At 42.4% G+C, this 24664-nt stretch overlaps 1 protein-coding gene across 1 annotated transcript in view; it reads left to right on the top strand.

Moving 5' to 3' along the window:
• LOC133537909 (glypican-6-like) overlaps window positions 1-24664 on the top strand; it is a 314682-nt gene that overhangs the window by 281754 nt on the left and 8264 nt on the right. The window contains exons 7-8 of the mRNA XM_061879059.1: window positions 10727-10863; window positions 18284-18459. Coding sequence (XP_061735043.1) covers window positions 10727-10863; window positions 18284-18459 — 313 coding nt within the window. The remainder of the gene's footprint in view (window positions 1-10726; window positions 10864-18283; window positions 18460-24664) is intronic.

Genomic DNA, 24664 nt, shown 5'->3' with positions numbered 1-24664 from the left:
TAACATTGATGTTTTTTAGCATCACAAAATCTTTTTTCATTTTTTAAAAATGTATATTATGTTTATAAACTCTGGAAACACGTCCCTGGACACATGAGGACTTTGAATATGACCAATGTATGATCCTGTAACTACTTGGTATCGGATCGATACCTAAATTTGTGGTATCATCCAAAACTAATGTAAAGTATCCAAACGAAGTGATTATTACATTTTAACAGAAGTGTAGACAGAACATGTTAAAATAGAAAGTAAACAGATATAAAAATTTAATAAACAAGTAGATTATTAATTGATTTTCCTACCACTTGTCCTTAATAATTTGGACAAAATAAAAGAATGATAAATGACACAATGTCCATCCATCCATCCATTTACTACCGCTTGTCCCGTTCGATATGTTACTGCATGTGTTGTTAGCAGACTAAATTAGAAGCCTTTGTTTTTTTACTGACTACTAAAAGACCAGTTGTCTTGCTTGTTCACTATTTTATTTAATGAAAAACTTACAATAAGAAACATATGTTTAATGTACCATAAAATTGTTTGTTAAAATAAAGCCAATAATGCAATTTTTTGGTGGTCCCTTTTATTTAGAAAAGTATCAAAAAGTACCGAAAGGTATCGAAATACAATATGGTACTGGTACCGGTACCAAAATATTGGTATCGGGACAACACTATACTATAGTAATTTGTAAATCAATAAAATTATTATTATTATTATTAATATATATTTGTGTATCCATCCATTTAATCCTTTTTCCATACCGCTTATCTTCACTATGGTCGCGGTAAGCTGAAGCCTACCAATATTATTATTATTTTTATTATTATTATTATTACCATCATTATTATTATTATTAACAATATGAGTACTATTATCAGATTATAAAAGGTCAATAAACGCATGAGTTGCCTCATTACAAACGTTTTACGTATCAATTTACAAGCCAGGTATGTAGGTATATGATATGGTTAATGGTCATACATGGTCACATGGTTTATGTCAGGGTTCTCAAACATACGGCCCGAGGGCCGGCTCAGGCCCACGAACAGGTTTTATCCAGCCCGCGGGATGAGTTTGCTAACAATAAAAATGAGTCAAAATTTGGGAATGAAAGAAACTGCTGTTCAAAATGTGTCCACTAGATGTCGCAATAGCAATTCTTTGTATCTTTGTAGATGATGCTACATATGTAAAAAAAGAAAAAAAGAAAAAAAGAAAACACATGTTAGTGCACCAGTCGAGGAAAACGATCAAACTACATAAATAACATCCTGTAATTAGATTTTGATATTATTTCTTATTTTGATGAAATGTAAATAAGTTAACCATTATCACATTATTTTTCAGAAAGTATAAATAACGACAAATAAAGATAGAATACTATTAACCGCAACATGTAAGTGTAAAAAAAAAAAAACAACATTATGATTTGCACCTTTTCAGAATGTGCTTGTTGTATTTTTAAACAAAGAAAACAATCTGAAGTTGTCTTTATTTTTAAGTTATCGTGCCGTGATTTTGCCAGTCCGACCCACTTTGGCCTAGATTTTCCTCCGTGTGGCCCCCCTGGATTAATGCTCATACACTGTATTGCCAAAAGTATTTGGCCACCCATCCAAAGGATCAGAATCAGGTGTTCTAATCACTTGGCTCGGCCACAGGTGTATAAATTCAAGCACCTTGGCATGGAGACTGTTTCTACAAACATTTGTGAAATAATGGGCTACTTTCAGTGATTTCCATCGTGGAACTGTCATAGGATGCCACCCATGCAACAAATCCTGCCGTGAAATTTCCTCGCTCCTAAATATTCCAACATCAACTGTCGGCTTCATTATAAGAAAATGGAAGAGTTTGGGAACAACAGCAACTCAGCCACCAAGTGGTAGGCCACATAAACTGACAGAGAGGGGTAAGCGGATGCTGAAGCGCGTAGTGCAAAGAGTTCGCCGACTTTCTGCACAGTCGGTTGCTACAGAGCTCCAGACTTCATATGACCTTCCAGTTAGCCCACGTACAGTACGCAGAGAGCTTCAGGTTTCCATGGCCGAAGAGCTGCACCGATGCACAAAGCAAGGTCCATAAGGACATGGATGACAGAGTCCGGTGTGGATGAACTTGACTGGCCTGCACAGAGTCCTTACCTGAACCCGATAGAACAGTGGTCCCCAACCTTTTTTCAACAAATCCTGTCGTGAAATTTCCTCGCTCCTAAATATTCCAACGTCAACTGTCGGCTTTATTATAAGAAAATGGAAGAGTTTGGGAACAACAGCAACTCAGCCACCAAGTGGTAGGCCACATAAACTGACGGAGAGGGGTAAGCGGATGCTGAAGCGCATAGTGCAAAGAGGTCGCCGACTTTCTGCACAGTCGGTTGCTACAGAGCTCCAAACTTCATGTGACCTTCTAATTAGCCCACGTACAGTACGCAGAGAGCTTCAGGGAATGGGTTTCCATGGCCGAAGAGCTGCACCGATGCACAAAGCAAGGTCCATAAGGACATGGACGACAGAGTCCGATGTGGATGAACTTGACTGGCCTGCACAGAGTCCTTACCTGAACCCGATAGAACAGTGGTCCCCAACCTTTTTTCAACAAATCCTGTCGTGAAATTTCCTCGCTCCTAAATATTCCAACGTCAACTGTCGGCTTCGTTATAAGAAAATGGAAGAGTTTGGGAACAACAGCAACTCAGCCACCAAGTGGTAGGCCACGTAAACTGACAGAAAGGGGTCAGCGGATGCTAAAGCGCATAGTGTAAAGAAGTCGCCGACTTTCTGCACAGTCGGTTGCTACAGAGCTTCAAACTTCATGTGACCTTCCAGTTAGCCCACGTACAGTACGCAGAGAGCTTCAGGGAATGGGTTTCCATGGCCAAAGAGCTGCACCGATGCACAAAGCAAGGTCCATAAGGACATGGATGACAGAGTCCGGTGTGGATGAACTTGACTGGCCTGCACAGAGTCCTTACCTGAACCCGATAGAACAGTGGTCCCCAACCTTTTTTCAACAAATCCTGTCGTGAAATTTCCTCGCTCCTAAATATTCCAATGTCAACTGTCGGCTTTATTATAAGAAAATGGAAGAGTTTGGGAACAACAGCAACTCAGCCACCAAGTGGTAGGCCACATAAACTGACAGAGAGGGGTAAGCGGATACTGAAGCGCATAGTGCAAAGAGGTCGCCGACTTTCTGCACAGTCGGTTGCTACAGAGCTCCAAACTTCATGTGACCTTCTAGTTAGCCCACGTACAGTACGCAGAGAGCTTCAGGGAATGGGTTTCCATGGCCGAAGAGCTGCACCGATGCACAAAGCAAGGTCCATAAGGACATGGACGACAGAGTCCGGTGTGGATGAACTTGACTGGCCTGCACAGGGTCCTTACCTGAACCCGATAGAACAGTGGTCCCCAACCTTTTTTCAACAAATCCTGTCGTGAAATTTCCTCGCTCCTAAATATTCCAACGTCAACTGTCGGCTTCATTATAAGAAAATGGAAGAGTTTGGGAACAACAGCAACTCAGCCACCAAGCGGTAGGCCACATAAACTGACGGAGAGGGGTAAGCGGATGCTGAAGCGCATAGTGCAAAGAGGTCGCCGACTTTCTGCACAGTCGGTTGCTACAGAGCTCCAAACTTCATGTGACCTTCTAATTAGCCCACGTACAGTACGCAGAGAGCTTCAGGGAATGGGTTTCCATGGCCGAAGAGCTGCACCGATGCACAAAGCAAGGTCCATAAGGACATGGACGACATAGTCCGATGTGGATGAACTTTACTGGCCTGCACAGAGTCCTTACCTGAACCCGATAGAACAGTGGTCCCCAACCTTTTTTCAACAAAACCTGTCGTGAAATTTCCTCGCTCCTAAATATTCCAACGTCAACTGTCGGCTTCGTTATAAGAAAATGGAAGAGTTTGGGAACAACAGCAACTCAGCCACCAAGTGGTAGGCCACGTAAACTGACAGAAAGGGGTCAGCGGATGCTAAAGCGCATAGTGCAAAGAGGTCGTCGACTTTCTGCACAGTCGGTTGCTACAGAGCTCCAAACTTCATGTGACTTTCCAATTAGCCCACGTACAGTACGCAGAGAGCTTTGTGGAATGGGTTTCCATGGCCGAAGAGCTGCACCGATGCACAAAGCAAGGTCCATAAGGACATGGACGACAGAGTCCGATGTGGATGAACTTTACTGGCCTGCACAGAGTCCTTACCTGAACCCGATAGAACAGTGGTCCCCAACCTTTTTTCAACAAATCCTGTCGTGAAATTTCCTCGCTCCTAAATATTCCAACGTCAACTGTCGGCTTCGTTATAAGAAAATGGAAGAGTTTGGGAACAACAGCAACTCAGCCACCAAGCGGTAGGCCACATAAACTGACGGAGAGGGGTAAGCGGATGCTGAATTGCATAGTGCAAAGAGGTCGCCGACTTTCTGCACAGTCGGTTGCTACAGAGCTCCAAACTTCATGTGACCTTCTAGTTAGCCCACGTACAGTACGCAGAGAGCTTCGTGGAATGGGTTTCCATGGCCGAAGAGCTGCACCGATGCACATAGCAAGGTCCATAAGGACATTGATGACAGAGTCCGGTGTGGATGAACTTGACTGGCCTGCACAGAGTCCTGACCTGAACCCGATAGAACAGTGGTCCCCAACTTTTTTGTATTTGCGGACCGGTCAACGCTTAATTAATAATTTGTCCCGCGGCCCGGGACAAATTATTAATTATTTTTTTTCTTTGTCATGAAAAAGGGAGGTTTTTGTGGTTGGTGCACTAATTGTAAGTGTATATTGTGTTTTTTATGTTGATTTAATAAAAATAAAAATAAAAAAAAATATATATATATATACATATATATATTTTTTTTTTTCTTTTTTTTTTTAATAAAAATGAATAAAAAATTATTTTGCGCCCCGGTACCAATCGATGGTTGGGGACCACTGCAATAAAACACCTCTGGGATGAATTAGAACTGCCAGGCCTTCGCAACCAACATCAGTGTGTGACCTCACCAATGCGCTTTTGGAAGAATGGTGGAAAATTCCTATAAATACACTCCGCAACATTGTGGACAGCCTTCCCAGAATAATTGAGGCTGTAATAGCTGCAAAAGGTGGACCCGCATCATATTGAACACTATGGGTTAGGAATGGGATGGCACTTCAAGTTCATATGTGAGTCAAGGCAGGTGGCCAAATACTTTTGGCAATAAAGTGGATATGGTCGCAGGGTTGATGTGTTAATTCGCAGGAATGCAAGGGCGATAAAAGCCGAATAATGTCTTCACATTCAGTCTTCGGAGTGTTGAAGCATCTGCACAAAGAGCCTCAATCCTCCAAGCGAAGCAACAATAACAATAAAGGAGTGTCATCACTTTAAGAAGCAAACTTATTTCTACACATTTGCATCAGTAAAATGCAACATTTCACTCCATCCACGTCTTTTGTCACGGGGCCGAGCAGATGTCGACTCCGGTTAAGATTAAAGTTTTTGGAAGGAAGGGCAGGGGGGGGGGGGGGGGGGGGGGGGGGTTTCTCAGTCAAACATCGGCCGTCAATCTGCGGCGCCGAGCGCAGCCGCGACCCTCTGGGCAGCATCAGAGCTGCCGAGGTGTCTCGGCATCAGTGTGACAGGATTAACACATCAAAAGCGGCGTGGAGGCCCACAGCGGCGTCGCACACTCAGCACCGCCACCTTTCATGTTCTGCTCAGGTTCACTGCAATTTCACATCCACTTGCAAGATACCGGGGCGCCAGGGTGGGGAGGTGGAGGCGGGAGGGATTGGCACTATCTGGTGTTCCTTTCTGCCCCGGTAAAATATGTCCCATTTTCAAAAGTTGGAGAAAGCTGAAAGCACATAACAAAGTCAGATCTGGCAGTCTTTTTTTTTTTTTTTTTTTTGTCATTGCAACCACCCTGCTTACAAGGATCATAACTTGATCTGGCCCATGGCTTTCTCACCATGATTTTACTTTGTGTATAATTATATCACTGATTCCCATCCATATGAGTTGGGAAATTGCGTTAGATGTAAATATAAACGGAATACAATGATTTGCAAATAATTTTCAACCCATATTAACATATTTGATGTTCAAACTCATAAACGTTATTTTTTTTTGCAAATAATAATAAACTTAGAATTTAATGGCTGCAACACATGCCAAAGTAGTTGGGAAAGGGCATGTTCACCACTGTGTTACATCACCTTTTCTTTTAACAACACTCAATAAACGTTTGGGAACTGAGGAAACTAATTGTTAGAGCTTTGTAAGTGGAATTCTTTCCCATTCTTGTTTTATGTAGAGCTTCAGTCTTTCAACAGTCGTATTTTACGCTTCATAATGCGCCACACATTTTCCATGGGAGACAGGTCTGGACTGCAGGCGGGCCAGGAAAGTACCCGCACTCTTTTTTTTAAGAAGCCACGCTGTTGTAACACGTGCTGAATGTGGCTTGGCATTGTCTTGCTGAAATAAGCAGGGGCGTCCATGAAAAAGACGGCGCTTGGATGGCAGCATATGTTGTTCCAAAACCTGTATGTACCTTTCAGCATTAATGGTACCTTCACAGATGTGTAAGTTACCCATGCCTTGGGCACTAACGCACCCCCATACCATCACAGATGCTGGCTTTTCAACTTTGTGGCAATAACAGTCTGGATAGTTCGCTTCCCTGTTCGGTCCGGATGACATGATGTTGAATATTTCAAAAGCAATTTAAAATGTGGACTCGTCAGACCACAGAACACTTTTCCACTTTACATCAGTCCATCTTAGATGATCTCGGGCCCAGAGAAGCCGGCGGCGTTTCTGGATGTTGTTGATAAATGGCTTTCGCTTTACGTAGTAGAGCTTTAACTTACACTTACAGATGTAGCGACAAACTATATTTAGTGACAGTGGTTTTCTGAAGTGTTCCTGAGCCCATGCGGTGATATCCTTTAGAGATTGATTTCGGTTTTTGATACAGTGCCGTCTGAGGGATCGAAGCTCACGGTCATTCAATGTTGGTTTCCGGCCATGCCGCTTACGTGGAGTGATTTCTCCAAATTCTCTGAACCTTTTGATTATACTATGGACTGTAGATGTTGAAATCCCTAAATTTCTTGCAATTGCACTTTGAGAAACGTTGTTCTTAAACTGTTTGACTATTTGCTCACGCAGTTGTGGACAAAGGGGTGTACCTCGCCCCATCCTTTCTTGTGAAAGACTGAGCATTTTTTGGGAAGCTGTTTTTATACCCAATCATGGCACCCACCTGTTCCCAATTAGCCTGCACACCTGTGGGATGTTCCAAACAAGTGTTTGATGAGCATTCTTCAACTTTATCAGTATTTATTGCCACTTTTCCCAATTTCTTTGTCACGTCTTGCTAGCATCAAATTCTAAAGTTAATGATTATTTGCAAAAAAAAAATGTTTATCAGTTTGAACACCAAATATGTTGTCTTTGTAGCATATTCAACTGAATATGGGTTGAAAATGATTTGCAAATCATTGTATTCTGTTTGTATTTACATCTAACACAATTTCCCTACTCATATGGAAACGGGGTTTGTACTACTACTACTAATAATAATAATAATAATAATAATAATGATAACTACAGAGTGTGAACTAATATCCAGAAGGCATGGTATGGTGGAAGACTATGTGCATGAATAATTAGCTATTGCGTCTTTGGACCCCGACTTAAACAAGTTGAAAAACTTATTAGGGTGTTACCGTTTAGTGGTCAATTGTAGGGAATATGTACTGTACTGTGCAATCTACTAATAAAATTATCAATCAATCAATCAATCAATCAAACCAAATGTTGAAATGAGGAGAAGGAACAAGGCAGGAAGGCAGTCCATGGGGCAGGCAGAAGATCCAGGGCGAAAGAGAGGGTTCAGAGTCGGTGTCCAGGCGAGGGTCGAGGATCGAGGAAGGCGGTCCAAAACCACGGGGGAAACGCGAGATAACAAAGTGGGAGACTAGGGAAGGCACTGCGGGACAACAACAAGGACGTCAGAACACAGAGGGGGAAAAGCGCAGAGAGAGAGAGCATAAGGCTTAAGGTATACAAAGAGGTAAACTTTATTTACCAGCGCCCCCCATGGAGGGATAGTTATATCACAGATTCCCATCTAAAGTAAATGGAAAAGTGGATTATAGTTATATAGCACTTTTCTACCTGTTCATTTTAGAATTGATTTTAAAACATTGCTGTTTGCTTTTAAAGCTGTACATGAACTAGCACCTCAGTATATCTCGGACTTCATCCAAATGTACACTCCTGCGCGCGCTCTGAGGTCCGAGAGCCAGCTCCAGCTCCTGGTGCCCGAGACCAGACTTAAAACCAGAGGAGACAGGGTCTAGTCCATGGGTGTCAAACTCTGGCCCGCCGTGTAATTTAATTTGGCCCTTGAGGCAATATCCAATTAACATTAGAACTGGCCCGCCGGTGTTATACAGCGTCGGTGCCGCTGTAACACCGCATTCACCGCTAATACTCATACTTGCCAACCCTCCTAATTTTCCTGGTAGACTCCCGAAGTTCAGTGCCCCTCCCGAAAATCTCCCGAGGCAACCATTCTCCCGAATTTCTACCGATTTCCTCCTGGACAACTATATTGGGGGCGTGCATTTAAGGCACTGCCTTTAGCGTTCTCTACAACCTGTCGTCACGTCCGCTTTTCCTCCATACTAACAGTGTGTCACATAATATTTGTGGCTTTTACACAAACACGCACAAGTGAACGCAAAGCATACTTGGTCAACAGCCATACAGGTCACACTGAGGGTGGCCGTATAAACAACTTTAGCACTGTTACAAATATGCGCCACACTGTGAACCCACACCAAACAAGAATGACAAACACATTTCGGGTGAACATCCGCACCGTAACACAACAGAACATGCTTTCCGACAGGACGACGAGAGGCGACATGGCCAAGATTAAGGCAAGAGACTTGCGAGGCAAAAAGAAAGAGGAGCTGCTGAAGCAACTCGACGATTTAAAAAACGAGCTTTCCCAACTTCGTGTGGCCAAGGTAACTGGCGGAGCGGCTTCCAAACTGTCCAAAATCAGGGGTTGGCAACCCGCGGCTCCGGAGCCATATGCGGCTCTTTGGCCACTCTGATGTGGCTCAGCTGCACAATCGCCGACCCCCCCCCCCCCCCGATTGTTACGGGGGGATTCCGGACATCACTCGGGGTCAACGTTCTTCGATTTTCGCTCGGACAACAATATTGAGGGAGGGCCATGATGGCTTTACTTTTAGCGCCCTCTACATTTTGACGCGTTTCACAAAATAAAGGAGACAATGGGAGCTGCAACCATTCTCGCGAAGGACCGCTGGTGGTCACCCATATAACAGTAATAAGGGCATTCCATGAAGCCATTGCCCATAACGCCTTCAACAAGGCGTGGCGCAGTGGGAGAGTGGCCGTGCGCAACCCGAGGGTCCCTGGTTCAAATCCCACCTGGTACCAACCTCGTCACGTCCGTTGTGTCCTGAGCAAGACACTTCACCCTTGCTCCTGATGGGTTCTGGTTGGCGCCTTGCATGGCAGCTCCCTCCATCATTGTGTGAATATGTGTGTGAATGGGTAAATGTGGAAGTAGTGTCAAAGCGCTTTGAGTACCTTGAAGGTAGAAAAGCGCTATACAAGTACAACCCATTTATCATTTAACATATATACCCAGAATCTTTTGCAGCACTAACTCTTCCAGGAAACTTCTAGCAAACTGACCAATAATTAACGTTTTATTCATGCATTCCTCTTGCTACTTCAAGGCTTGAATGTTTGGTTCATTCATTATTGTTATTTTACTTTCAAATGTATTATTAGCCTGTGGAAAAAATTTGATATTTACCTCAGAAGATTGCAAATAGAAAAAAAGGCATTACATGATATTTTTTCAAATTATTATTATTATTATTATTATTATTTGAAACTGGATTTTGCATGCCACTAAAGTTATATAAGCCTTGCTTGTTCAATATTTAATGCAAAACTTGTTTGGGTCCCTATTAAAAGGTTAATTTGTTCAACCTTGGCCCGCGGCTTTGTTTCGTTTAAAATTTTGGCCCACTCTGTATTTGCGTTTGACACCCCTGGCCTAGTCTGTGGTCGGCCCTAAGCTCTGGAACACTCTGCCCCTCCATATTCGAACTGCTCCCACAGTGGAGTATTTTAAGTCTCGTCTTAAGACCCACTTTTATTCTTTGGCTTTTAACACTACATGAGTTCTATGGTCCTCTGTGTTTTTAAAATTTGATTTCTATTTGTTTTAATTGGTTTTACCCTTTTAAAATCATCCATCCATCCATTTCTTACCGCTTATTCCCTTAGAAATATTTAAAAAGTCCCTAAAAAGCTCCAATCTTGTACTTTAATACAACTATTTTACTGAAATTTACTGTTTTTTTTTTTTTTTTTGTAACTGATCACTCCCTGGCTGTCTGGGAAATGACCACAGTTTTGTTTCTTTGGGATTTTTTGGCTGCTCATCACAGGTACTTTACTGAAAAATCACAAACATAAACATACGGACCAAAAGTCCATTTTGCTCAGGTTATGGACGCTTCGTCAGTATTTTAGGTCAAGCCTTTCCTATTTCAAGTGTGCACACCAAATGCAACCAAAACTACTCTTATGCTGTAAAATATGGTTCAAGGTTTCATTCAAAAAGTTCTTTATCCTCTCTCCATGCTCAGGTGGTCGATATTAAAGGTAAACTGAAGCAGTCAAAGAAGTTTTGGTCCAGTCTGCCTGAGGAGATGTGCGCCGACACCAGACTGACTGCAGGGAATGTCACTGAAGACCAATGCTGGAATGGACACACCAAGGGGAGGTAAATGGACACACCGAGGGACTAGTGGACTCTGGTTTGCAATTAGTGCTGCATTTCAGTTTGCAAAAACTTACAGTGGTGCCTCAATTTATGAGCTCACTTGGTTCAATAACCAGGCTTGTAACTCAAAACACTTGTATCTTAAATCTGCATCCCCCATTGAAATCAATTTAAATCTATTTAACCCTTGTGTAATGTTTATATTGTTGTTACTCAGCCAGCTTTTGTGGGTCTGATGGACCCGTTGCATTTTGTGGCTTTTAATGCCTCACAATCAAACACTTTTATGTTAAAATACTGAACAGATGTTTACCTTATCCCAATAAACATCTGTTTGATGGGATGAACAGAGTGTAGGTACACGGAACATCAGAGGGTCAAATGTGCGAGAAAATGAGAGCAGACGGTGTTGACAAACAATGTCGCAACCTTGTGTGGGAACCGCAGGTGCAGAAACACAAAAGAAGAATCCCAGTGGGATGCAGAAACTGGCAGAGAAATTTTCCGTGCCATTGTTCATATTGTTACTCAGCCAGTGTTTGTGGTTCTGATGGACCCGTTGCATTTTGTGGCTTTTAATGCCTCACAATCAAACACTTCTATGTTAAAATACTGAACAGATGTTTACCTTATCCCAATAAACATCTGTTTAATGGGATAAACAGAGTGTAGGTACACGGAACATCAGAGGGTCAAATGTGCGAGAAAATGAGAGCAGACGGTGTTGACAAACAATGTCGCAACCTTGTGTGGGAACCGCAGGTGCAGAAACACAGAAGAAGAATCCCTGTGGGATGCAGAAACTGGCAGAGAAATTTTCCGTGCCATTGTTCATATTGTTACTCAGCCAGTGTTTGTGGTTCTGATGGACCCGTTGCATTTTGTGGCTTTCAATGCCTCACAATAAAACACTTCTATGTTAAAATACTGAACATATGTTTACCTTATCCCAATAAACATCTGTTTAATGGGATAAACAGTGTAGGTACACGGAACATCAGAGGGTCAAATGTGCGAGAAAATGAGAGCAAACGGTGTTGACAAACAATGTCGCAACCTTGTGTGGGAACCGCAGGTGCAGAAACATAGAAGAAGAATCCCTGTGGGATGCAGAAACTGGCAGAGAAATTTTCCGTGCCATTGTTCATATTGTTACTCAGCCAGTGTTTGTGGTTCTGATGGACCCGTTGCATTTTGTGGCTTTTAATGCCTCACAATCAAACACTTTTATGTTAAAATACTGAATCTCTAAAGGACATTACCACATGGGCTCAGGTATAAAGAACATCAGAGGGTCAAATGTGCGAGAAAATGAGAGCAGACAGTGTTGACAAATAATGTTGCAACCCTGTGTGGGAACCGCAGGTGCAGAAACACAAAAGAAGAATCCCTGTGGGATGCAGAAACTGGCAGAGAAATTTTCCGTGCAATTGTTCATATTGTTACTCAGCCAGTGTTTGTGGTTCTGATGGACCCGTTGCATTTTGTGGCTTTTAATGCCTCACAATAAAACACTTCTATGTTAAAATACTGAACATATGTTTACCTTATCCCAATAAACATCTGTTTAATGGGATAAACAGAGTGTAGGTACACGGAACATCAGAGGGTCAAATGTGCGAGAAAATGAGAGCAGACGGTGTTGACAAACAGTGTTGCAACCTTGTGTGGGAACCCCAGGTGCAGAAACACAAAAGAAGAATCCCTGTGGGATGCAGAAACTGGCAGATAAATTTTCAGTGCAATTGTTCATATTGTTACTCAGCCAGCGTTTGTGGGTCTAAAGGACCCGTTGCATTTTGTGGCTTTTAATGCCTCACAATCAAACACTTTTATGTTAAAATACTGAACAGATGTTTACCTTATCCCAATAAACATCTGTTTAATGGGATAAACAGAGTGTAGGTACACGGAACATCAGAGGGTCAAATGTGCGAGAAAATGAGAGCAGACGGTGTTGACAAACAATGTTGCAACCTTGTGTGGGAACTGCAGGTGCAGAAACACAAAAGAAGAATCCCTGTGGGATGCAGAAACTGGCAGATAAATTTTCAGTGCAATTGTTCATATTGTTACTCAGCCAGCGTTTGTGGGTCTAAAGGACCCGTTGCATTTTGTGGCTTTTAATGCCTCACAATCAAACACTTTTATGTTAAAATACTGAACAGATGTTTACCTTATCCCAATAAACATCTGTTTAATGGGATGAACAGAGTGTAGGTACACGGAACATCAGAGGGTCAAATGTGCGAGAAAATGAGAGCAGACAGTGTTGACAAACAATGTCGCAACCTTGTGTGGGAACCGCAGGTGCAGAAACATAGAAGAAGAATCCCTGTGGGATGCAGAAACTGGCAGAGAAATTTTCCGTGCCATTGTTCATATTGTTACTCAGCCAGTGTTTGTGGTTCTGATGGACCCGTTGCATTTTGTGGCTTTTAATGCCTCACAATCAAACACTTCTATGTTAAAATACTGAACAGATGTTTACCTTATCCCAATAAACATCTGTTTAATGGGATAAACAGAGTGTAGGTACACGGAACATCAGAGGGTCAAATGTGCGAGAAAATGAGAGCAGACGGTGTTGACAAACAATGTCGCAACCTTGTGTGGGAACCGCAGGTGCAGAAACACAGAAGAAGAATCCCTGTGGGATGCAGAAACTGGCAGAGAAATTTTCCGTGCCATTGTTCATATTGTTACTCAGCCAGTGTTTGTGGTTCTGATGGACCCGTTGCATTTTGTGGCTTTTAATGCCTCACAATCAAACACTTCTATGTTAAAATACTGAACAGATGTTTACCTTATCCCAATAAACATCTGTTTAATGGGATAAACAGAGTGTAGGTACACGGAACATCAGAGGGTCAAATGTGCGAGAAAATGAGAGCAGACAGTGTTGACAAACAATGTTGCAACCTAGTGTGGGAACCGCAGGGGCAGAAACACAAAAGAAGAATCCCAGTGGGATGCAGAAACTGGCAGAGAAATTTTCCGTGCCATTGTTCATATTGTTACTCAGCCAGTGTTTGTGGTTCTGATGGACCCGTTGCATTTTGTGGCTTTTAATGCCTCACAATAAAACACTTCTATGTTAAAATACTGAACATATGTTTACCTTATCCCAATAAACATCTGTTTAATGGGATAAACAGTGTAGGTACACGGAACATCAGAGGGTCAAATGTGCGAGAAAATGAGAGCAAACGGTGTTGACAAACAATGTCGCAACCTTGTGTGGGAACCGCAGGTGCAGAAACATAGAAGAAGAATCCCTGTGGGATGCAGAAACTGGCAGAGAAATTTTCCGTGCCATTGTTCATATTGTTACTCAGCCAGTGTTTGTGGTTCTGATGGACCCGTTGCATTTTGTGGCTTTTAATGCCTCACAATCAAACACTTTTATGTTAAAATACTGAATCTCTAAAGGACATTACCACATGGGCTCAGGTATAAAGAACATCAGAGGGTCAAATGTGCGAGAAAATGATAGCAGACAGTGTTGACAAATAATGTTGCAACCCTGTGTGGGAACCGCAGGTGCAGAAACACAAAAGAAGAATCCCTGTGGGATGCAGAAACTGGCAGAGAAATTTTCCGTGCAATTGTTCATATTGTTACTCAGCCAGTGTTTGTGGTTCTGATGGACCCGTTGCATTTTGTGGCTTTTAATGCCTCACAATCAAACACTTCTATGTTAAAATACTGAACAGATGTTTACCTTATCCCAATAAACATCTGTTTAATGGGACAAACAGAGTGTAGGTACACGGAACATCAGAGGGTCAAATGTGCGAGAAAATGAGAGCAAACAGTGTTGACAAACAATGTTGCAACCTTGTGTGGGAACCGCGGGTGCAGAAACACAAAAGAAGAATCCCTGTGGGATGCAGAAAATGGCAGAGAAATTTTCCGTGGAATTGTTCATATTGTTACTCAGCCAGCGTTTGTGGGTCTAAAGGACCCGTTGCATTTTGTGGCTTTTATTGCCTCACAATCACTTTTATGTTAAAATACTGAACAGATGTTTATTGGGATAAGGTAAATGCACAAACGCTGGCCAGGTAACATCAATATGAACGTTGCACGGAAAATTTCTCGGCCAGTTTCTGTATCCGACAGGGATTCTTCTTTTGTGTTTCTGCACCTGCGGTTCCCAAACAAGGTTGCGACATTTTTTTGTCAACACCGTCTGCTCTCATTTTCTCGCACATTTGATCCTCTGATGTTCTGTGTACCTACACTCTGTCTTCCTCCTGTTACGCCTGGTGTGTGTGTGTGTGTGTGTGTGTGTGTGTGTGTGTGTGTGTGTGTGTGTGTGTGTGTGTGTGTGTGTGTGTGTGTGTGTGTGTGTGTTTGTGTTTGTGGTACACAGAACATCAATTTCCACATGTCTATTAGCCCCGGGTCCAGTGAACCTGGACATCTTATAAGTAATAGAAATATGTAGGGGGGGTGTATGGTGTGTGGTCATTAAATATGTATTCTGATATATGTTCTTCACATAAAATGAGTCAAAGTCAGTGAGTCTCAGTTTGAAAAATTCATTAATTGTATAATTTTTCTTTTAATAAAAAATGAAAACGGGTCCCACAGACCCGAACACCACACAAGCGTTTAGCACTGTGTACATATATGTAATATTTTCATATTATTATTATTATTATATTCAGTATATAATATATACTGATATATTATATCATATTTTCATATCATGTATGCAATATATAACAAATACCTATTACCATGTGCAATATTACAGTGTATGTAACAGCTCTAGCAAAAAAAAAAGGCAGCATAAAATTCAGAGTAGATTCAGCATAAAATATAAATTCTTTTTACTGCCGCGTCCCGGAAGAGTTAGTGCTGCAAGGGGTCCTGGGTATTTGTTCTGTTGTGTTTATGTTGTGTTACGCTGCGGATGTTCCCCCGAAATGTGTTTGTCATTCTTGTTTGGTGTGGATTCCCAGTGTGGCGCATATTTGTAACAGTGATAAAGTTGTTTATACAGTCCAACCTCAGTGTGACCTGTATGGCTGTTGACCAAGTATGCTTTGCATTCACTTGTGTGTGTGAAAAACTGTAGATATTATGTGACTGGGCCGACAGGTAAAGGCAGTTCCTTTCAGGTTTATTGGCGCTCTGTATTTCTTCCCACGTTCGTGTACACAAAGGCGTTTTAAAAAGTCATGAATGTTACTTTTTCAAACCGATACCGATCATTTTGAAACCGATACCGATAATTTCCCATATTACATTTTAAAGCATTTATCGGACGATAATATCGGCAGTCTGATATTATCGTACATCTCTAAATAATAATGATAACCGCAATAATTTGGGTCATAATAAAACTCTACTACGATATTTTTTTTTACGTCATTACATCCCTAGCTGTGACACAGAGTGTCTTGAACAAAAAAGGGTCTTGTCAAACAGGGGTGGTCTTTTATTGAGGTCAATACAGTATTTACAGTATTGTTCTCAATTCAATCAGTACCTCCAAGTCCGAGTCATTGGTTCTCGCCCGGAAATAGGGTGGAATGCCATCTCCGGGTTGGGGAGGAGACTCTGCCCCAAGTGGAGGACTTCAAGTACCTTGGAGTCTTGTTCACGACTGAGGATAAGATCGACAGGCGGATCGGTGCGGCGTCTTCAGTAATGCGGACGCTGTATCGATCCGTTGTGGTGAAGAAGGAGCTGAGCCGGAAGGCAAAGCTCTCAATTTACCGGTCGATCTACGTTCGTATCCTCACCTATGGTCATGAGCTTTGGGTTATGACCGAAAGGATAAGATCACGGGTACAAGCGGCCGAAATGAGTTTCCTCCGCCGAGTGGCTGGGCTCTCCCTTAGAAATAGGGTGAGAAGCTTTGTCATCCGGGGGGATCTCAAAGTAAAGCCTCTGCTCTTCCACATCGAGAGGAGCCAAATGAGGTGATTCGGGCATCTGGTCAGGAAGGTGTTCAGGGCACGGGGAAGACCCAGGACACGTTGGGAAGACTATGTCTCCCGGCTGGCCCGGGAACACCTCGAGATCCCCCGGGAAGAGCTGGACGAAGTAGCTGGGGAGAGGATAGTCTGGGCTTCCCTGCTTAGGCTGCTGCCCCCGCGACCTGACCTCAGATACGCGGAAAAAGATGAATGGATGGATGGTTCTCAATTCATCTCTTTCTTTGCTTGTTTGGCTGGTTCATTCACATTTTGGGTTTTTGTTTTTTTGCTGTGGGGCGTTACCAGTACTACTGAACATACTGTTCATCCTCCTTAGACGTGTCAGATGTGTTCATTGTCTCGACTGACCTGTGGTTTGTTCGTCGGAGAACAAAAGGAGTTCTGTCAAGCGAGGATAAAATCAGACGGCTGCTTTATCAGTCGGGCAAGCATATGACGACGTTTCCCTTTGCCTGCAGACATATCACACGGAATATTGACATTTTATTAGATGTACTCCCACAACTGCTATGTCACAGTACTTTTCATGAGGTCACCCATGTGAAGATGACTCATAGCTCCGAGGTGTTTCTTTTTCTCTTTCTTCTTTTCTCTCTCAGTTGTAAGAACACCACGCCCTTTGTGCGTTACAGTACATAGTGTACAAACCCCGTTTCCATATGAGTTGGGAAATTGTGTTGGATGTAAATATAAACAGATTACAATGATTTACAAGTCATTTTCAACCCATATTCAGTTGAATATGCTACAAAGACAACATATTTGATGTTCAAACTTATAAACTTTTTTTTTTGTGTGCAAATAATCATTAACTTTATAATTTCATGCCAGCAACACGTGACAAAGAAGTTGGGAAAGGTGGCAATAAATACTGATAAAGTTGAGGAATGCTCATCAAACACTTATTTGGAACATCCCACAGGTGTGCAGGCTAATTGGGAACAGGTGGGTGCCATGATTGGGTATAAAAACAGCTTCCTAAAAAAATGCTCAGTCTTCCACAAGAAAGGATGGGGCGAGGTACACCCCTTTGTCCACAACTGCGTGAGCAAATAGTCAAACAGTTTAAGAACAACGTTTCTCAAAGTGCAATTGCAAGAAATTTAGGGATTTCAACATCTACGGTCCATAATGATATCAAAAGGTTCAGAGAATCTGAAAAAATCACATCACGTATGGCCGGAAACCAACATTTGAATGACCGTGACCTCCGATTCCTCAGACAAGCCCTGTATCAAAAACTGACATCAATCTCTAAAGGATATCACCACATGGGCTCAGGAACACTTCAGAAAACCAAATTCAATACGGGTTGAAAAGGATTTGCAAATCATTATATTCCGTTTATATTTACATCCAACACAATTTCCCAACTCATATGGAAACGGGGTTTGTACTAAGAATTCAGAATCAGAAATACTTTATTATTTCTGAGGGGTAAATTAAAATGTGTTGCTGTCTAGGTATTTCCCCGAAGTGGTAACGGATGGCCTGACCAACCAGGTGAATAACCCAGAGGTCACCGTCGACATCACCCGTCCAGACACCTTCATCCGTCAGCAGATCATGGCTCTTAGGGTTATGACCAACAAGCTGAAGAACGCCTACAACGGGAACGACATCTATTTCCAGGACTCAAGTGAGTAATTAGACTTAAAATCCGGCACCATAGTTGCACCAATGCCAGCTGGTAATAACAGTGGCATGGTAATAATAATTCAGTGCTAAAATCAATTAGTTGAAACCCACATTAGATTAGATTAGATAGTACTTTATTTATTCCGTCAGGAGAGTTCCTTCAGGAAAATTACAATTTTCAGCACAATCCCATTCAAGATCAGACAAACATTACAGGGAGACAGAACAGGATCGCTGACGGGTCTGCCGGCTTCCAGCGCCCCTTACAAAAAAGATGACATACAGGTAAACAAGGGGGGAGGGAGGGGGTAATGGGAGAAAAAAAATAGAATACTAAAATAAAATTAAAAAAATCGGTCTTAGCCTGGGCCCTGGAGTGGGGGTGCAGACTGAGGCCAAGGGAAAAAAACAACAACTCATAGCCATAGTACACATCCCTCTTACATGTGTGTAAGAGGGAAACATCAAACATCAAAGAACACAGAGGACATCAAAGACATTAAAGCAGCAGACACAACCAGACACTTCTACATACAGCTATGAATAAAAAGTAAAGGAAACATATCCACTGTGGTGGCCTCTGTGGTGTTCCACGCCATCGTCTGCTGGGGAGGAGGGAGCATGGTCAGAGACAAAATCAGACCCAACAAAGCAACCAAGACAGCCGACTCCACTCTCGGCCAATGTCCAGTCCGCATGGATGAGCGAGGATACGTCCAAGGTGACTGAGGTGTCCGACACCTGCTCACCCAGTCAAGACACCGCGGAGCCTCTACGTCCCAGCGCTCAGTGCTAGCTCCGCAGCCCTGTCCCCCTCATCCGCATCTCCTCCAGTACATCCAAACAGACTCTGGTGTAGCAGACACCCAGCAGCTGGTCTCCATGGCCAAAAGTCTCCCGGGAGGCAGATCCAGAAGTCCACAAGCATGATTTAGGTTTAGTATTCGTATTCTTATCAGACTAACGCAAGGTGCCTTCACGAACATCGAAATTATTGAACATGAACACGAATAACACAAGCAGGTCGTCTTCAAGGGCGTGGAAGTAGAGGGGAAAGTACCTACAGTCGTGATCAAAAGTTTACATACACTTGTAAAGAACATAATGTCATGGCTGTTTTGAGTTTCCAATAATTTCTACAAGTCTTATTTTTTGTGGTAGAGTGATTGGAGCACATACTTGTTGGTCACAAAAAAACATTCATGAAGTTTGGTTCTTTGATGGATTTATTGTGGGTCTACTGAAAATATGAGCAAATCTGCTGGGTCAAAAGTAAACATACAGCAATGTTAATATTTGGTTACATGTCCTTTGGCAAGTTTCACTGCAATAAGGCGGTTTTGGTAGCCATCCACAAGCTTCTGGTTGAATTTTTGACCACTCCTCTTGACAAAATTGGTGCAGTTCAGCTAAATTTGTTGTTTTTCTGACATGCAGTTGTTTCTTCAATCAATCAATCAATCAATCAATCAATTAATCAATCAATCAATCAATCAATGTTTATTTATATATCCCTAAATCACAAATGTCTCAAAGGACTGTACAAACCACTACGACATCCTCGAAAGAACCCACATAAGGGCAAGGAAAACTCACACCCAGTGGGCAGGGAGAATTCACACCCAGTGGGACGCCAGTGACAATGATGACTATGAGAAACCTTGGAGAGGACCTCAAATGTGGGCAACCCCCCCCCCCCCCCCCCTCTAGGGGACCGAAAGCAATGGATGTCGAGCGGGTCTAACATGATACTGTGAAAGTTCAATCCATAGTGGCTCCAACACAGCCGCGAGAGTTCAGTTCAAAGCGAATCCAAGACAGCAGCGAGAGTCCCGCCCACAGGAAACCATCCTAAGCGGAGTCAGATCAGCATCGTAGAGATGTCCCCAACCGATACACAGGCGAGTGGTCCATCCTGGGTCCCGACGAGCGGTCCATCCTGGTTCCTAACTCTGGACAGCCAGTACTTCATCCATGGTCATCGGATCAGACCCCCTCCGCAAGGGAGGGGGGGACAGAGGAGAAAAAGAAAAGAAGCGGCAGATCAACTGGTCTAAAAAGGAGGTCTATTTAAAGGCTAGAGTATACAAATGAGTTTTAAGGTGAGACTTAAATGCTTCTACTGAGGTAGCATCTCGAACTGTTACCGGGAGGGCATTGCAGAGTACTGGAGCCCGAACGGAAAACGCTCTATAGCCGGCAGACTTTATTTGGGCTTTAGGAATCTCTAATAAGCCGGAGTCCTTTGAACGCAGATTTCTTGCCGGGACATATGGTACAATACAATCGGCAAGATAGGATGGAGCTAGACCGTGTAGTATTTTATACGTAAGTAGTAAAACCTTAAAGTCACATCTTAAGTGCACAGGAAGCCAGTGCAGGTGAGCCAGTTTTGATTGATTGATTGATTGATTGATTGATTCTTTTATTAGTAGATTGCACAGTACAGTACATATTCCGTACAATTGACCACTAAATGGTAACACCCCAATAAGTTTTTCAACTTGTTTAAGCCGGGGTCCACGTTAATCAATTCATGGTAAGTATAGGCGTACAGGCGTAATATGATCAAACTTTCTTGTTCTTGTCAAAAGTCTAGCAGCCGCATTTTGTACCAACTTTAATCGTTTAATGCAGGGGTGCCCACACTTTTTCTGCAGGCGAGCTACTTTTCAATTGACCAACTCGAGGGGATCTACCTCATTTATATATATCATTTATATTTATTTATTTATGAAAGAGACATTTTTGTAAACAAGTTAAATGTGTTTAATGATAATACAAGCATGTGTAACACATATAGATGTCTTTCTTTCACAAAGACAAGAATATAAGTTGGTGTATTACCTGATTCTGATGACTTGCATTGATTGGAATCAGACAGTAATGATGATAACGCCCATATATTCAAATGGAGGAGAAAAAAAGTTGTCCTTTCTGTACAATACCACATGAAAGTGGTTGGTTTTTGGCATCTAATTCATCCAGTTTCCATACACTTTACAAGAAAAACATTGGCGGCAAATTCCGTAGCTTGCTTGATTGACATTCACGGCACCCGAGGGTCTTGTGAGATGACGCTGGCTGCTGCCAGTTCATTATTATGAAAAAATGACAGAGAGGAAGGCGAGAAACACTTTTTATTTCAACAGACTTTCGCGCCGTCCCTTCCGTCAAAACTCTAAAGGCCGACTGCACATTTCCTATCTTCACAATAAAAGCCCTTCTTCATGCTGCCTGCGCTAGCAAAATAAGAGTCTCGGAAAGCTGGCGTGCACAAGTGATGTGCACGCCAGCTTTTTGAGGGATCGCTTGTGCACGCCAGCTTTCCGAGACTCTTATTTTGTTAGCGCAGGCAGCATGAAGCAGGGCTTTTATTGTGAAGATAGGAAATGTGCGGTCGGCCTTTAGAGTTTTGACGGAAGGTACGGCGCGAGAGTCTGTTGAAATAAAAAGTGTTTCTCGCCTTCCTCTCGGTCATATTTTCATAATAATGATCTTGCAGCAGCCAGCGTCATCTCACAAGACCCTCCGGTACCGTGAATGTCATTTAAGTGACGTCTTGGTGAAGATTGATGATCACTAATTTTTAGGTCTATTTTTTTTAAAAGCCTGGCTCGAGATCGACTGACACACCCCCCGCGGTCGACTGGTAGCTCGCGATCGACGTAATGGGCACCCCTGGTTTAATGCTAGACATGGGGAGACCCGAAAATAATACGTTACAGTAATCGAGACGAGACGTAACAAACGCATTGTCCACACTTTGAGAAGGCCTTTCTAAAACCTTAATTTTAGCCTGATTTAGTTATTCCTTAACCCCTTTTGATGTGTGTTTGGGGTCATTGTCCTGTTGGAACACACCCAACTGCGCCCTAGACCCAACCTCCGGGGTGATGATTTTAGGTTGTCCTGTAGAATTTGGAGGTAAGCCTCATCATTCCTGGTCCCATTTACTCTGTGTAAAGCACCAGTTCCATTGGCAGCAAAACAGGCCCAGAGCATGATACTACCACCACCATGTTTGACGGTAGCATGGTGTTCCCTTTTCTCCTCCAAACATTAATTTTTGTTTCATCTGACATCCCACGGACAAAGATAAGACCTTCCGGAGGAAAGTTCAGCGGTCAGATGAAACAAAATTTGAGCTGTTTGTATACTTTTGACCCAGCAGATCAGATTTGCTCAGATTTTCAGTAGACCCATAATAAATTCATAAAAGAAACAAACTTCATGAATGTTTTTTTGGTGACCAACAAGTATGTGATTGTAAAGTCTTTTCCCGTCTGGGTTCTCCCGGACCACACAACACTTTCACCACCACAGTAGATTGACAGTAAGTTTTATTTTCCTTTTCGGCCCTTGTGCCTTTCAGCTTCGTTTGTCTTTTTCTTTAAATGCTTTTCAGCCGTCTTGTCGCGTGGGCACTTCTCCTCCAGTCCTCTCTCAGTGGCGGCTCCCCCCCCTAACTCGTGACATCACGAGTGACACTTCCCCTGTCATCATTTTCAAAATGGAGGAGGCTGATTTCAATACCGGTAATTTAAAATCGCATAAAGGGAAGAAGATTGAGAGCTATTCAGTAGGATTTTAGGTCCAAGCTTACATCACACAAATTTTTATACTGCATGCCTTTGGTGAGTGCCGGGGTGAGAAGAGGTTTTAAAATAATTAGCGCATGCTTACTTTTACCGCATGCCTTTGGTAAGCGCAGGAGTGAGAAGAGGTTTTAAATTAATTAGCGCCCCGGTGGCAATTTAAGGAAATACGGTATATCAATAAATATTGATTGATTGACATTGAATAATAAGGTTGCTTGAACCAAATTAAGGTTGTCTAATACTACCTACGCCCCTTATCAAAAATGTAAAAAGGATAACAGCGAACTTTGCTTTGAACACTTAACTCAACACAGACGTCATAACATCTTCAATCCTCACCTTTAACGGTTCTCAAGATGAGAGGATGGAAAAAAAAGTACAAATATAATAATTCAAACTGTGGTGCCTTCAATGATCCTCGATTAAAGTTAGAAATGGAGGCATCACTAGGTTTTAGAGACGGGGAGACTTCACTCTAGGAGATGCACTAATCATATAATCATAATAATAATTATGTATTATTAGGATGTGTATTATACACTAGTAATAATCCAATGTGTAGCAGCTGATCTCTACTTCGCACTCTATAGTAAAGGAAAACTTGACGGATTTATAATAACAATAATAGATTTTATTTGTAAAAAAAAGCCCTTTACGTTGGGCAAACAACCTCAAAGTGCCACAGTGTAAAAAAATAGTAATAATAATAATAATAAAAAGATAAAAAAATAAATTAAAATATAAAACTAGAAACAGCCCAATAGCTAGAACTAGCATGCATATCTATAAAAAAGTTTTTTTTTTTAAAAAGGGGAGGTTTTTGTGGTTGGTGCACTAATTATAAGTGTATATTGTGGATGCTTCCACCGTGGAGGAGGGAAAAAAAAAAAAAAAAAAAAAAAAAAAAAAAAAATCTCAGCCCGGCCCCACCGGCCGTCTTCGCCTCGTCGAGAAACGTGGCTTCCCTCGGAGACACTGGCGGTCACCACACCTGAGGCCACACCCCTCCAGGTTTTTTTTTTCCCCTGCTGTGCCAAATTCCTTTGACAAAAGTGCCAGGTTTACGCCACTTTCTTGCCGCACACCATTGCTATTGGATTGGACCACACACACAAAGTACAGTGTATTATGCAGCGATCATTTCGAAAGATCGTGTTTCGAAGAGGGTCCCTTGCGAAGGGCAGAGATGGGCATCGCCACCACCCGTTGATTGGTGCTGAAGAACGGTGCGGAGCCGACCTTCAGGTTGTACAAGTACGACTATATAATCTCACTAAAACACTAGTAACACAATAAGCAGATAAGGGATTTTCCAGAATTATCCTAGTAAATGTGTCTAATAACATCTGAATCGCTCCCACTGTATAGTCTTTTTTTTTTTCTTTCTAGTCCTTCACTCTCACTTTCCTCATCCACAAATCTTTCATCCTCGCTCGAATTAATGGGGAAATCATCGCTTTCCCGGTCCGAGTTGCTCTAGCTGCTGGTGGCCATGATTGCAAACAATGTTCAGATGTAAGGAGCTCCACAACCCGTGCACACCGTCTGCTACTTCCGGTACAGGCAAGGCTTTTCTATTAGCGACCAAAAGTTGCGAACTTTATC

Source organism: Nerophis ophidion, linkage group LG19 (genome assembly GCF_033978795.1).
Source record: "Nerophis ophidion isolate RoL-2023_Sa linkage group LG19, RoL_Noph_v1.0, whole genome shotgun sequence".
NCBI classification, from domain to species: domain Eukaryota; kingdom Metazoa; phylum Chordata; class Actinopteri; order Syngnathiformes; family Syngnathidae; genus Nerophis; species Nerophis ophidion.
This window is presented reverse-complemented; position numbering and strand designations above follow the sequence as displayed.